Here is a 13,263-nt window from a genome sequence, read left to right as displayed (position 1 = left end):
ACAGGTGGCTTATTCTGAAATCTGTATACCTCATTCTATGAAGACTAACACCTACACCGAAATAGCTATTTCAAAATAAGGCCTGTGTAGAAGCTCCATTCCTTCCTCGTTCCTCCTGGGGCTCTAAATTGAGACTGCACGTCTACATTAGGGAAGCCTGCCTCAGACTAATTTTGAAGCTTCCCTGCAGTGTAGATGTGCTATTTCAAAATAAGCTATTTTGGAATAACTATTCTGGAATAGCTTATTTCAAAATAAGCGTGCAGTGTAGATGTACCCTCAGTGAATCAGTACTGGAGCTGTTAAGAATTATCACAATGATGCACTGTGTATCTATTTTGTTGAGAGTATCTGCAGTAATGAGTCAGGATACCTAATTTTTAGTTTAAAATGTGCCTCAACACAGAGCAACACAATTTCACACTTCTCTCTAGCAAATAACTAACCAGGTTTAAAAATCTTTGTGTAAATACACTTTTTCATAATACATCATAAACAGCGCAAAGAGCCCCTGTAAGCATAACTGAGAACACGATTGGGAATACAAAACCACCAGTGAAAAAAGAAAGACTGAATTGATTGTCAGAGCCCAAGGGCAGTTGGTGGGGCTGGAAGTTTGAAACTGCCTCAACCTTCTATTTGCAAACTGCACACATTTACTCTTGAAATCTGTGACAAAACTTGAATCTGGAATCCTGTTTTCAGTGGAGCTACTTTTAGGGCTGAATTCAATTTAATTAGCAGACGTTCAAAGGGGCTCAGCATTCAGTAGCTTCATATCTGGATATCAGCTTAGCATCAGTCCTAATCAATTTCACTCTGGGATTTCTGGGTGCAATAACAAATAGTAAGGGGTATAATTCTGCCCTGGGTGTGTTTACATAATTCCCATTTCAGTCCATGGGAATAATGTGCAGCAAGGGGAGAACTTACCCACAGGAAACTCCTGTATGACTTTTGCCGCTCTTACCGTTACAAGACATCTACACATATTCGCATAAGCCACAGAGAAGCTGGGCTCATCGATGGCTTTCTCAAAGACCAGGTCAATGACTCCTTTCAGCCTCTCTTCTGTGTCTACAGTCAGATCCGTTACTTGCTTCATTAGCTGATTGAACATCTGTGGCGTCAATTTGTTTAAGATACTTCGAACTTTGCGGAACAGCTCCTAAACACATCGATAAAAACAGTAAGTGCGGAGGACAAACAGCAAGATTACAGGAGGTAATCCGAATAATGAACATTTTAAAGGTGTACAGAAAAGCTCTAAAAGGTTTAAGACGCCAAGTCAGTAACAGAATGTATGTCCAGTAATGGCAATACGCACAGCGAAACGCTGAGACAAGTCCTTAAACACACTTCACACTCCATGTCAATACTGTATTAATTATTACTCACAAACAGAAGTTTCCAATTACTAAAACTGTAATTGGTAGTGCTTTGAAACTATGAGTGATTTTCATTGTACTTGACAATTAACAGAATATCACTATTTCCCCATTCCGGGGGAGGCAGGCTCCATTGTACATTTTATAACAAAATACTTGAAAGTCAGTTCTGCCTTCATGTACCCGCAAGATAGATTTAGTGAGGCTCTCCTGTAACTGCTGACAATTTCACCTATATCAAAAGAAAAAGGAAGTGCATCTCTCTGTTTTCTAAGGTAAAAAGCTTTTTAGTTCATCTTTAATACTAACTTATTTAGGGATTTGCAGAAGCGACAAGGAGTCCTGTGGCAACTTATAGACTAACAGATTTATTGGAGCGTAAGCTTTTGTAGGCAAAGACCCACTTCGTTGGATGCATGTAGTGGAAATTCCAGAGGCAGGTATAAATATACAGGCATAAGAAAAGAGTACCAGTCAAGAGTAAGGCTAGAGATAACGAGCTCAATTCAGTCAGGGAGGATGAGGTCCACTTCTAGCAGCTGATGTGGAGGTGTGAACACCAACAGGGGAGAAACTGCTTTTGTAGTTGGCTAGCCAATCACAGTCTCTGTTTAACCCTAAACTGATGGTATCAAATTTGCAGATGAACTGTAACTCAGCAGTTTCTCTTAAAAGTCTGTCCTTGAAGTTTTTTTGTTGCAGGATGGCTACCTTTAAATCTGCTACTGTGTGTCCATGGAGATTGAAGTGTTCTCCTACAGGTTTTTGTACATTACCATTCCTGATATCTGATTTGTGTCCGTTTATTCTTTTACGTAGGGACTGTCCAGTTTGGCTGATGTATATAGCAGAGGGGCATTGCTGGCACATGATGGCGTATATTCCATTGGTAGATGCACAGGCGAATGAACCTGTGATGGTGTGGCTGATCTGGTTAGGTCCTGTGATGGTGTCACTGGTGTAGATATGTGGGCAGAGTTGGCACCGAAGTTTGTTGCAGGGATTGGTTCCTGAGTTAGAGTTACTGTGGTGTGATGTATAGTTGCTGGTGAGAATTTGCTTCAGATTGGTAGGCTGTCTGTGGGTGAGAAATGGCCTGCCTTCCAAGGCCTGTGAAAGTGAGGGATCATTGTCCAGGACTGTAGGTGATGGCCAGTGGTGTTCTGTTGGTTTTTTTGTTGGGCTTGTCCTGTAGTTGGAGGCTTATGGGTACACGTCTGGCTCTGTTAATCTGTTTCCTTACTTCCTCCTGTGGGTATTGTAGTTTCAAGAATGCTTGGTGAAGATCTTGTAGGTGTTTGTCTCTGTCTGAGGGGTTGGAGCAAATGCGATTGTACCTTAGTGCTTGACTGTAGACAATGGATCGTGTGATGTGTCCAGGATGGAAGCTGGAGGCTTGAAGGTAGGCATAGCAGTTACTAGGTTTTTCGGTATAGGGTGGGGTTTATGTGACCATCATTTATTTGCATTGCAGTGTCCAGGAAGTGGCTCTCTTGTGTAGACTGGTCCAGGCTGGGGTTGATGATGGGGTGGAAATTGTTGAAATCGCGGTGGAATTCTTCCAGAGCCTCCTTCCCATGGGTCCAGATGATGAAGATGTCATCAATGTAGCGAAAGTAGAGAAGGGGCACTAGTGCACAAGAGCTAAGGAAGCATTGTTCCAGGTCAGCCATAAAAATGTTGGCATATTGTGGGGCCATGCAGGTGCCCATAGTGGTGCCACTGGTTTGGAGGTATAGATTGTCACCAAATCTGAAATAGTTGTGTGTGAGGATAAAGTCACAGAGCTGAGCCACCAGTTGTGCTGTGGCATCATCAGGGATACTGTTCCTGACAGCCTGTATTCCATCTGTGTGTGGGATGTCTGTGTAGAGAGCCTCTCCATCCATGGTGGCTAGGATGGTGTTTTCTGGAAGATCTCCAATGCATTGTCGTTTTCTCAGGAAATCAGTGGTGTCTCGGAGACAGCAGGGAGCGCTGGTGGCGTAGGGTCTGAGTAGGAAGTCCACAAATCCAGACAGTCCTTCAGTGAGAGTGCCAATGCCCGAGATGATGGGGAGTCCAAGATTTCCAGGTTTGTGGATCTTGGGTAGTAGATAGAAGAACCCCAGTCGGGGCTCTGAGGGTGTGTTTGTGTAGATTTGTTCCTGTGCTTGTGTGGGGAGTGTCTTGAGCAAATGGTGCAGTTTCTTAGTGTATTCCTCAGTGGGATCTGAGGAAAGTGGCCTGTAGAATGTGGTATTGGAGAGTTGTCCGGTAGCCTCCTTTTGGTAGTCAGACGTATTCATGATGACAACAGCACCTCCTTTATCAGCCTCTTTGATTATAATGTCAGAGTTGTTTCTGAGGCTGTGGATGGCATTGTGTTCCGCACGGCTGAGGTTATGGGGCAAGCGATGCTGTTTTTCCACAATTTCTGCCTGTGCTCGTTGGCGGAAGCATTTTATGTATAGGTCCAGTTGAAAGTTGGAGTTTGTTTTTAAAATGAAGGCAGAAGTAAAACAGCTGTTTAAAAATAATCTTGGCAGAGAGGTAGTAGGTTGTCTGGTATTCCCTGTCTCCTCTCTCTTTATATATCAAGTGACCTAATGTTAACTCTGAATAAGAGTAAAAAACAAAACAAAACAAAAAGTCAGATCAGAACTGACTCAAACTGGACCTCAGTGCTGCTGGAGTTATTGGCCTACAACAGCCAGGGGAAGAGTATCATAACATCAAGAAGAAATGAGCGTCTTTTCAGTGTTAACAGAATGAAATATTGGTGACTACTGAGGATCCAACTAGCCAGTGTTGGCCATCCCAGAAATTCACTGGCTTTCACAAAGTATGTTGAGACTGTTCTCACCTGGGTTTTTATATTTTCAGAGTCTTCAACCTGGCTGTCTCTTTTCAGGCTTGGTTTCCAGGCATTTTCTGCTTTCTTCAGGTGGACATCTTCTTTCACACATACAGTGATGATCTTCCTGGGCTCCCTCCTCTGGTTTGGCTGTGATCGTCGTGGTCCAACATTTAGCAACTAGGACAAAAAAATTCATCATTATATACCCTTTAATATTCAGTGCTCACAGCACATGCCCCACTACTCAGGTAACAGCTGTGGGTGACAATACAATCAATCAACAGTTCACCCTGCTACTTTTATGAATTCCTCTCAGCCAATGAACTGGCCTAGACTCCAGCTTTGATTCTGTGCAATGTTGGTGAAAAGGGCAAACAAAAGATGCTCTTCCCTCTGGCGGCCATCCTCACAATTGAAACAGAATGGCTGCTACCTATCTGACTAATTTTGTTCAGTTCCACCACACTGCTTAAGCTCTGTGGAACTGACTCCAGTGTCCATGGGAAGTTCTGAAAAATAGATTCTCTTAAGTTAGGTCACAGTAACAGCATGTTTTAAGACAAAGGAGCATCTTCTTGTCTAGTTCAAAAGACATAAGCACAGGCTAGAAAGTGATGTTTCGACAAAACTGCTAGCCTATTCGTGATGTTTTAACTGACTTGTGTTTTAAACAATAAAGTTATTTTTGAGCTGCGCACAGGAAGGAGGGTCATTTATCCTGAGGCTGAGTAATTTCAAACTGATGTGATTCAAATTTTCCCTAAACTTCACTGCTGGAGGAATGTAAACTTTTCTTTTGAAAGATGCCCCCTCCCCCCCCCCACACCTACCACAGAGTATAAAAAATGTGCCAGTTTACCCCATTCAGAAACAAACATGAACAATGCTGATGATACGGCAGAGAAAGATCGTTTGTACTGGAAAAAGGATATAAACACACACACACCTCACCGAAGCAATCTTTCAACTCTTGTTTAAATACTAAATGTACCCAATGGTGCAATAAATCTTTTATCACTCAGTGCACTTGACAGCAGCGCCTGATTACTCAATATTAAGTTACGTATTTTGTCAAGAAAGGGTCTAACACTTGTTAACAAAACATAATTGACTCCTTTTCTGTCCTGTACACAACTCTGACATAAAATCTGGGCCATTTCAAATGCCAGTCTCTAGTTAACAGAGTGATTAATGCACATTTCTGAAGCAAAACCATTTGAGATATTCAACTGGTTAAATTGATGATATGAAAAAATATGCTTGTGGGCTGATGACTTGCATACCAAGTTTCAGTCTAACCCACACTTTTGGCAGAGTTAGAACCCCCTGAGCAGAGGCGCTTATAATAGGAATGTTAAATGCTTCCCTTGGATGACATAAATGTTTGCTGTTGATTAAAAATATCACAGTACACTCATGGCCACTAATGGAGTTTCGTTTGGGTTTCAGTGAGTGATAATGCCAACAGAATAAAATGTTGTTACAGGATAATGGTCTCATGCACTGACATGCTTCATATGCCATGACAAAGCACTGAAAAGGGTTAAATGGTATATAGGGGGTTTGTGTCCCAAGCCACTAGCCATGAATTCAAATCTAATTTCAGGACACATATAAACAAGCCAAACAGTCTCATCCTAGCTCCCACCCGAGTACTCCATAAAAGCCACTTAATTGAACAAATAAATCCATTACACTGACCAGATTAGCAACTCCCTATTTAAGTGTCCTGGCAGACAAGTATGTGGACATTCGCAGCACTTCTTACACTACACCTTGCTGAAATACAGGTCATCAGTTCCATGATTACTGAAATTTCATCCCTCATTTTCATTCAGAACATACTAATCAATTAATAGTCAGGATTACAAAGTACTTAGGCCAGGCTCTAAGTGTCTTTGCAAGTGTACCACGATGTAAGACAGAAACTTTCCTTCATAAAACCAGAAACAAGCAACCAGACATGAAATCAAACCCACACACTATGTGCAAACACCAGATCTTTCCATGCCTCCTCCTTTCCCAAAGGCTAAAGTTTAGTCTATGGGGATGTCTAGACTACATGCCTCTGGTGAAATGAGGCATAAGGGATCGGTCGGCAAAGGCTTCCCCAGCCGACTGATTCGTGTCTAGACTACCGCGCAGTGCTGGATCAGCTGATTGTTGGCACAGCGCAGCAGCCATGTTTATTTTAATGAAGCGGGGATTATTTAAATCCCCGCTTCTTTGCCTATGCCGGGTAGCCTAATCTACAGGCCTCTCTCACCAGAGGCATGTAGTCTAGGCATACCCTATCTGACCAATTTAAGGTAGTATAGCTGTGTTGCTCAGGAGTGTAGAAAATCCAGACTCCTGAGAGATGTACTTGATCTCTCTAATCCCTGGAGCAGAGTGCTATGTCGATGAGAGAGGGGGCTTCTCTTGTTGACAGAGTTATTACCTCTCAGAGAGGCGGAGTGCCTTCCCCGACAGCACAGGGAGCACTGCACTCAGCACTACGGCTGCTCGGATACAGCACTGTTAAGTGTAAAAAGCCTTAAATAAAGAAACTAGTTTGCGCCGAGAGGAAACAGATTTGGGCCTCTTCTGAAACCGAAGGCCCTTCATGGAAAACATCTTTGAGCAGCCCCATCGTTGTACACCAAAGGGGTTCCAGCTTGAAGGATCTTCGTTCACTGCAGCTGTGCAGTGGATGGGCTGCATCAATTAGGCAAGTCCCAAGACATTTAAGGCTTACAGACACTTACCAAAATATACGGACATGTCAAGTCAAGAAATTTGTTTTTAAAACAGGTGACATTAATCCTAGGGTGGAGATTTATTTCTATGATATTAAATGGCTGAGGTAGAATTCATTATTTTGCCTGACGGGCATTGGCGCCAGAATGGCAGATGCTGACTAGCATATTATGAGCTTTTTGTGGCAGGGACTGAATTTCTGGTCTTTGTTTGTGGTGCCTGATGCAATGGGGGCCTAGCCCCTGTGTGGGGTTCCTCGCTGCTATCACAATACAAATACTGGATTATGTAGTTGGGGTTGGTCCTGCTTTGAGCAGGGGGTTGGACTAGATGGCTTGATGAAGTTTCTTCCTACCCTAATCTTCTAATATTCTTCCACAAGCTACAGTAAAACTCCATTGGTCCGGCATCTGATGGTCCGGCACCATCAGGAACCCGGAAGTGCTCCGAGCAGCTGGACCATTGGAGCTGCTCTGCCCTCGGCTTCTCCGATTCAGCCACTGCTAAAACTGACCAGCGACTGAATCTGGGAAGCCAGGGGCAGAATAGCTGTGGTGCTGCTGGGTAGGTCCCGTAGCGCTGCCCCTCGGGGCTGCAGAACCAACCCGGCAACACCCCAGCTGTCCCCGATTCAGCTGCTGCTGATACTGATCAGCGGCTGACTCCAGGAAGTCCGAGGCAGAGCTGCTCTGCTCCGGCTTCCTGGAGTCAGCCGCTGATCAGTATCAGCAGCAGCTGACTTGGGGACGCCTGGGGCAGAGCAGCTGGGGTGCTGCTGGGTTGGTCCCGCAGCGCTGCTCCTCGGCACTGTGGGACCAACCTGGCAGCCCCTCAGCTGCTTTGCCCCAGGCGTCCTGATTCAGCCGCTGCTGAAACTGACCAGCGGCTGATTCCAGGAAGTCAGCCGCTGATCAGTATCAGCAGCGGCTGACTTGGGGACACCTGGGGCAGAGCAGCTGGGGTGCTGCTGGGTTGGTCTCGCTGCGCCAAGGGTCAGGGACGCTGAATCAGGGACGCCTGGGGCAGTGCCGGACTATTGGAAGGGGGGGCTATGAGGGGTCTGGGGTGGCATCCCCCTCACCCCACCCCAGACCCCTCATAGCCCCCTTTCCGATAGTCCGGCATATCTGATAATCTGGCACCGCCTGGGTCCTAAAGGTGCCGGATTATCGGAAGTTTACTGTACTATTTTCATAACTGATTCGATAGCACCTTCCATCCAAGGCTCTCACAGTGCTTAATGAGCAACAATGAATCAATTCCTATAATCCATCCTCCTTACAAGATGGTGAAAAATGTGAGGAAAATTCTAAAGGACTTTCCAGGTGAGTCAGACGCACAGCAGGGAACTCACAAACAATAAAACGGGACCTTAGTGTTTTCTTTCTGGTTTCGCTTTCCTTCTTAGAATGTAATTAAGTGAATCCAAATCCCTCAGAAACATCCAGGAAAGCAAAGAAAGCTAACTGCTCCTCTGGGTCTAGTCTTCTCTTTGTACGCAAGTAGGCCTTATTTGTTTTTACATTTTCCAGTTTTCATTTGTACCATAAATCTATCTCTTGGTTGTACTTTGAGTCACCCTGAATTATCCCCCTATGTTGTTTGTCTGAAATTTGCTGAAACAATTATCTGAAACAACAGACAGAAAGTCAAAAAGAACAGAGAGAGAAAGAAAATTTGATCTGCTGGGATCGTGTTAACCCTGGGCTGCTTACTATCATTCTACACGCAGGGATTAGGTGGTGGGTTTCAATGGTTTATGGGCACGGCCCATGCAAAAGCGAAATGAGAGTGGACACAGTGCCAATCCAGATGTTGGTGCATTTTACAAGAAAATAACATGTTATTTTTCTATGCAAAAATCCTTCTTTCCCTACAATAAATAATAGGATAGGATACCAGATTTCTTAAATATTGCTACCCCAATACCTATCCTAAAAATGCACAGTAAGCAACTACTCTTTACAGGCACAAATGCAAGATGTATGTTTATGTGCTGAATGCTCCAGACGAACGGGGTAAGCAGGACTTACCTTATCTGCCCCTTTGCACAGGTCTGCAAAGTGCAGACCCCTCGCAGATCCCGCTCAGGCCAACGTCCCAGCATGCCCTCTACTGGTGATGTCCCACCCACCACTGAAGAGACTGCCTAGAGGGGTACAATGCAAGTCTTGTTTTGCTTTTTTTGGTTTTTTTTTTTATAGCGTTGCATCTTTTTGTAAAGTTTTCTTTTAATTTTACTCCCTATAAACAACACAATTATGAAAAAGGAAACTTTACGGAAAGGTGCAAAAGTTGGGGGGAGGGGGGAGAATAAGGAGGGATTTGGCTTACCCCTATTGGCAGGTTCCTCAATGGTGGGTGAGATGAGATCAACAGAGGGCATGCTGGGGTGCCACACCGAGCCAGAGAAGGCAATCCAGGGTTGTGCTGCACTTTGCAGGCCTGCCAAAAGAGAAAGAGCAATGTTTCCATTACTAAGATGCTGAGCGTCGCTTTGACGGTTTCTTTGAGACATTCAGCACATAAAACTGGCCATTACTTACGGTAACTAGAGGTTCTTTGAGATGTGTGCTCCCTATCTGGATTCCACTGGGGGTTATACATACGCATCCTGAGTTCACAATCGGAGAATGTGAAAGCAGCTTCTATTGGTCTGCCCATTCTACTGGTCTGTCCATGCTCACCATGTACTTCTGTCAAGAGGCAATAAAGGGCAGGGTAGACTGACCACATCTCCAGTTCCTTCTCCACTGCAAGTTTGAAAGTGCAGCAGAGGGAAGCAGGGTGGCATGGAATAAAGGCAGGGATGACATCTCAAAACACTCCAGTTACACCTCTTCTTCTTTGAGCAATGGCCCCTATTGTATTGCCTTGACGGTGATAACAAGCAGTGTCTAAGATGGAGCAGGGTGTGAGGATGAGGATGGAATGGCGTTGCAGAGAACCCCTGTGATGAATGAGGCATCTGATGGCGAGTCCTCCATGAGGCCGCTCTATGTCTGTCTATGAGCAGCCCAGTCTGGGGGAACTTCCTAATTGGTTTAGTTCTTTGCAAGTAGAAACTCAGAGCTTGCTGGACATCAAAAGAATGGAGCTGACATTCTTCTGCAGGGGCATGTGGTCTGAGGAAGAAAATATGGAAGTGAACAGATAGATTCTGGTGTAACTGGGGGACTATCTTCGGTAAAAAATTCGACCGTAGATCTAGGGAGACTTTATCGCTGTGAAAAAACCATGAGAGATGGATCTGCCATCATAACTTCTTGTGGAAGTGACAGCAACACTGAAGATGACACCCATGGACAGAGGGAATGGAGTATGATACTAATGGCTCAAAGGGAGGCTTTGCTGGCATGGAGAGAATTAGATTCAGATTCTGTTGTGGTATGCTCACTTGAATGGGCTGGAAGGGTCTGATGAGCCCTTTTCAAAACCTAGTGGTTAGCACATGTGTGAAGACAGAGTAACCTTCCACTGGAGGGTGGAATGCACTAATCACTTCCTGGGGGACTCTCAAAGCACTGAAGCTGATGACTTTACGGAAAGAACGTAGTGTAGAATGAGGGGAACCCCCACCTACTCTGGTAAAACTCCTTTCTGTTAAGCTCAAGAGGAGAATTTGGCTTGGTAACATTGCTGGGTGGAATCCTTCCTGCTGCTGGAGAGAATGTTGCACAGCTGAAAAGCACACCCCTTCCAAAGCAGATGCCCATACAAATGCCATGCTCTGTGGTGGAGCGCATGTGGATTAGGGTGCCTGTTCTCGCCAGTGACCTGGGTGAGCCAACTGGGCAAGTTGGAGATGGGAATCAGTGCGAAGGGAGACATGGAGGAGATTGGGAAGGAGAAGTTACTCACCCTGTACAGTAACGATAGTTCTTCGAGATGTGTGTCCCTGTGGATATCCACTCAGGATCGGAGATTTTTGGTAGCAGTGCCTCTCGCGCTGTGCCTGCGCACTCAGCACTCCCCCCCCCGCCTCCTCCGGAAGGCATGGAGCACACAGGCGGTGCAAGTTTCGTCTGATCCTTTTCTACCTGAAGTCCCTGTACACTCCAAAGCAGAGGAAAAGACGGGAGGGGAGTGGAGCACCCCCAGGGACACACATCTCAAAGAACCACCATTACTGCACAGGATGAGTAACTTCTTATTCATCATCGAGTGGTGTCTCTGTGGGTGCTCCACTCAGGTGACTCCATAGCAGTACCTGCCCGATGGAAGTGGGCACTGGAGTCTCTCTAAGGCTGTGTCCAGACTCAAGGGTTTTTGGAGTCTCTCTAAGGCTGTGTCCAGACTCAAGTAGCCTTTTTTTGAAAAAACTTCACTTGCGTCTAGACTACAGCCGCGTTCTTTCGAAATTAAATCGAAAGAACGCGGCTTTTCTTTCGACGGCGGAAAACCTCATTTCACTTGGAAGAATGCCTTTTTTCGAAAGTGCTCTTTCGAAAGAAGGCGTTCTTGAATGCAAACAGAGCTTTTTCGAAAGAGAGCATCCAGACTGCCTGGGTGCTTTCTTTCAAAAAAGCGGCTTGCTTTTTCGAAAGTACTGCTTGTAGTCTAGACGCTCTTTCAAAAGAGGCTTGCAGTCTAGACGTAGCCTAAGGGGAAGAAGGAAGGACCGCATCTGCTAGAGATGTGGAGGGTATTGGCCCCTTGTGTAGGGCATAGTGCTGTGTGAAAGTATGGTGTGAGGACCAAGTGGCTGCTCTACAAATATCTGCCAACGGTACATTTTTCAGGAAGGCCGTTGTAGTGGCCATCGCACATGTGGAATGAGCCCTGATGGGCTGCGGTGGCTGTCTGCCCCTAAGTTCATAAACGCCACTTGGATAGGTGCTGTGCCAGAACTGCTGTTCCTATGTGTGGATCTGACCATACGAAGAAGAGTCTATCCAATTTCCTGGTTGCTCTAGTTCTATCAAGGTATAATGTGATTGCCCTCCTTGCATCCAACGTATGTAAGATAGCCTCCTTGGGGGAGGTGTGAAAATTAGGGAAATAGGCAAGTGAATAAATGGGTTCATTTATGTAGAAATTAGATATAACCTTAGGGAGGAACTTGGGGTGAGGTTTAAGTATGACTTTATTCCTGGTAAATACAGTGAAAGGAGGTCCGCCACGATGGCTGTGATTTCTCCTACCCTTCTAGCTGATGTTATTGCTACTATGAATGCCACCTTCACAGACAGATACTGCGGTGGTATAGTTGCTAATGGCTCAAAGGGTGGCTTGGTGAGCGTATAAAGGACCAAATTCACATCCACGGTGACACCAAGGGGCAAAGGTTTGGCTGCATTTTCAGTAAACCTGTGAGAAAACGCTCCACCACGGGATCAGCGAAAAGAGAGAAGCTGTCCACCGGATCATGGAAGGCCATGATTGCCGACAGATGGACCCGGATGGAACTGATGGAGAGGCCCGCATCGTTGAGGCCCATGAGGTGGTTGAGTAAGGTAGGTATGGGGACTGTGGTGGGGTGCAAATTGCGCCTCGTGCACCACTGATGAAAATGTGTCCATTTGTTTTGATAGGTGCTTCTTGTAGAGGGACGCTGACTGTGCAGTAGAGCTTGTTTGACCCTGTCCGAGCAGGTAAGTTCTTTATTCTGGAACCATGGAGAAACCAGAGCTTCTGTACCTCTGCCCTTAATAGGGGCTCGTGAGAGGGGTCCCTGAAGAGGGACGGGGTAGGAGGCATGGAAGTAAAGGGGATTGTCTAACCCAATCTGATAATTTATAGGACCCATTTGTCTGTGGTAATTTGGGCCCACTGATGGTAGAAAGGTCTCAGGAGGTGACCGAAGGTGACATTGGACTGCATTGGACTTATGGGGTGGTTGCTCAGACCCCTGACCAAAAGTTCAAATTTGCTGCTTGTTAGAGGTGGACCGATTTGTGGATGACTGGTTTTGCTGATTCCTCCTCTTATTAGTGCATTGCTTGGGCCTGTTGTCATATGGCCTCTGCTGCTGCCTGTAATGGTTATAATTATGATCCCTTGGTTCTGGTATGAAATTGTATTTACGCTTCTTATTGGGAGGGGTGTACATCCCCAAGGTGCGCAATGTTGTATGAGAGTCCTTCATAGAGTGTAGGATCTCATCTGTATTCTTAGCAAACAGTTGTTTCCTGTCAAATGGGAGCTCCTCCACCCTTATTTGCAAGTCCCTTGGGACCCCTGATGACTGCAGCCACGAGGCCCTGAGCATTACTATGGCTGTGGTTCTAGCCATGGTGTCGACGACATCCATAGTGGCCTGAAGAGCAGTTTTAGCTATTGATAAGCTCTCCCTCA

The 13,263-nt window shown here is 45.5% G+C and overlaps 1 protein-coding gene across 24 annotated transcripts in view; it reads right to left on the bottom strand.

Moving 5' to 3' along the window:
• The window catches only part of EIF4G3 (eukaryotic translation initiation factor 4 gamma 3), a 320,226-nt gene that overhangs the window by 92,021 nt on the left and 214,942 nt on the right, over positions 1–13,263 (bottom strand). For 18 of the 24 annotated variants that reach the window (XR_016347803.1, XM_089773132.1, XM_089773135.1 and 15 more), the window contains 3 exons: positions 9,301–9,411; positions 4,234–4,404; positions 971–1,168 (listed from right to left, as the gene is read on the bottom strand). Coding sequence is in view for 23 of the 24 variants with exons in the window: in XM_089773132.1 (XP_089629258.1) it covers positions 971–1,168; positions 4,234–4,404; positions 9,301–9,411 (480 nt within the window). In the remaining variant the exon portion in view is untranslated. The remainder of the gene's footprint in view (positions 1–970; positions 1,169–4,233; positions 4,405–9,300; positions 9,412–13,263) is intronic. The other 6 variants (XM_089773141.1, XM_089773138.1, XM_089773140.1 and 3 more) reach the window with 1 other exon arrangement.

The sequence above is a fragment of the Pelodiscus sinensis genome, chromosome 24 (genome assembly GCF_052426305.1).
Source record: "Pelodiscus sinensis isolate ZL-2025 chromosome 24, ASM5242630v1, whole genome shotgun sequence".
Lineage (NCBI taxonomy): Eukaryota > Metazoa > Chordata > Testudines > Trionychidae > Pelodiscus > Pelodiscus sinensis.
The sequence above is the reverse complement of the archived record's forward strand: the minus strand, read 5'-3'. Positions and strand labels throughout refer to the sequence as shown.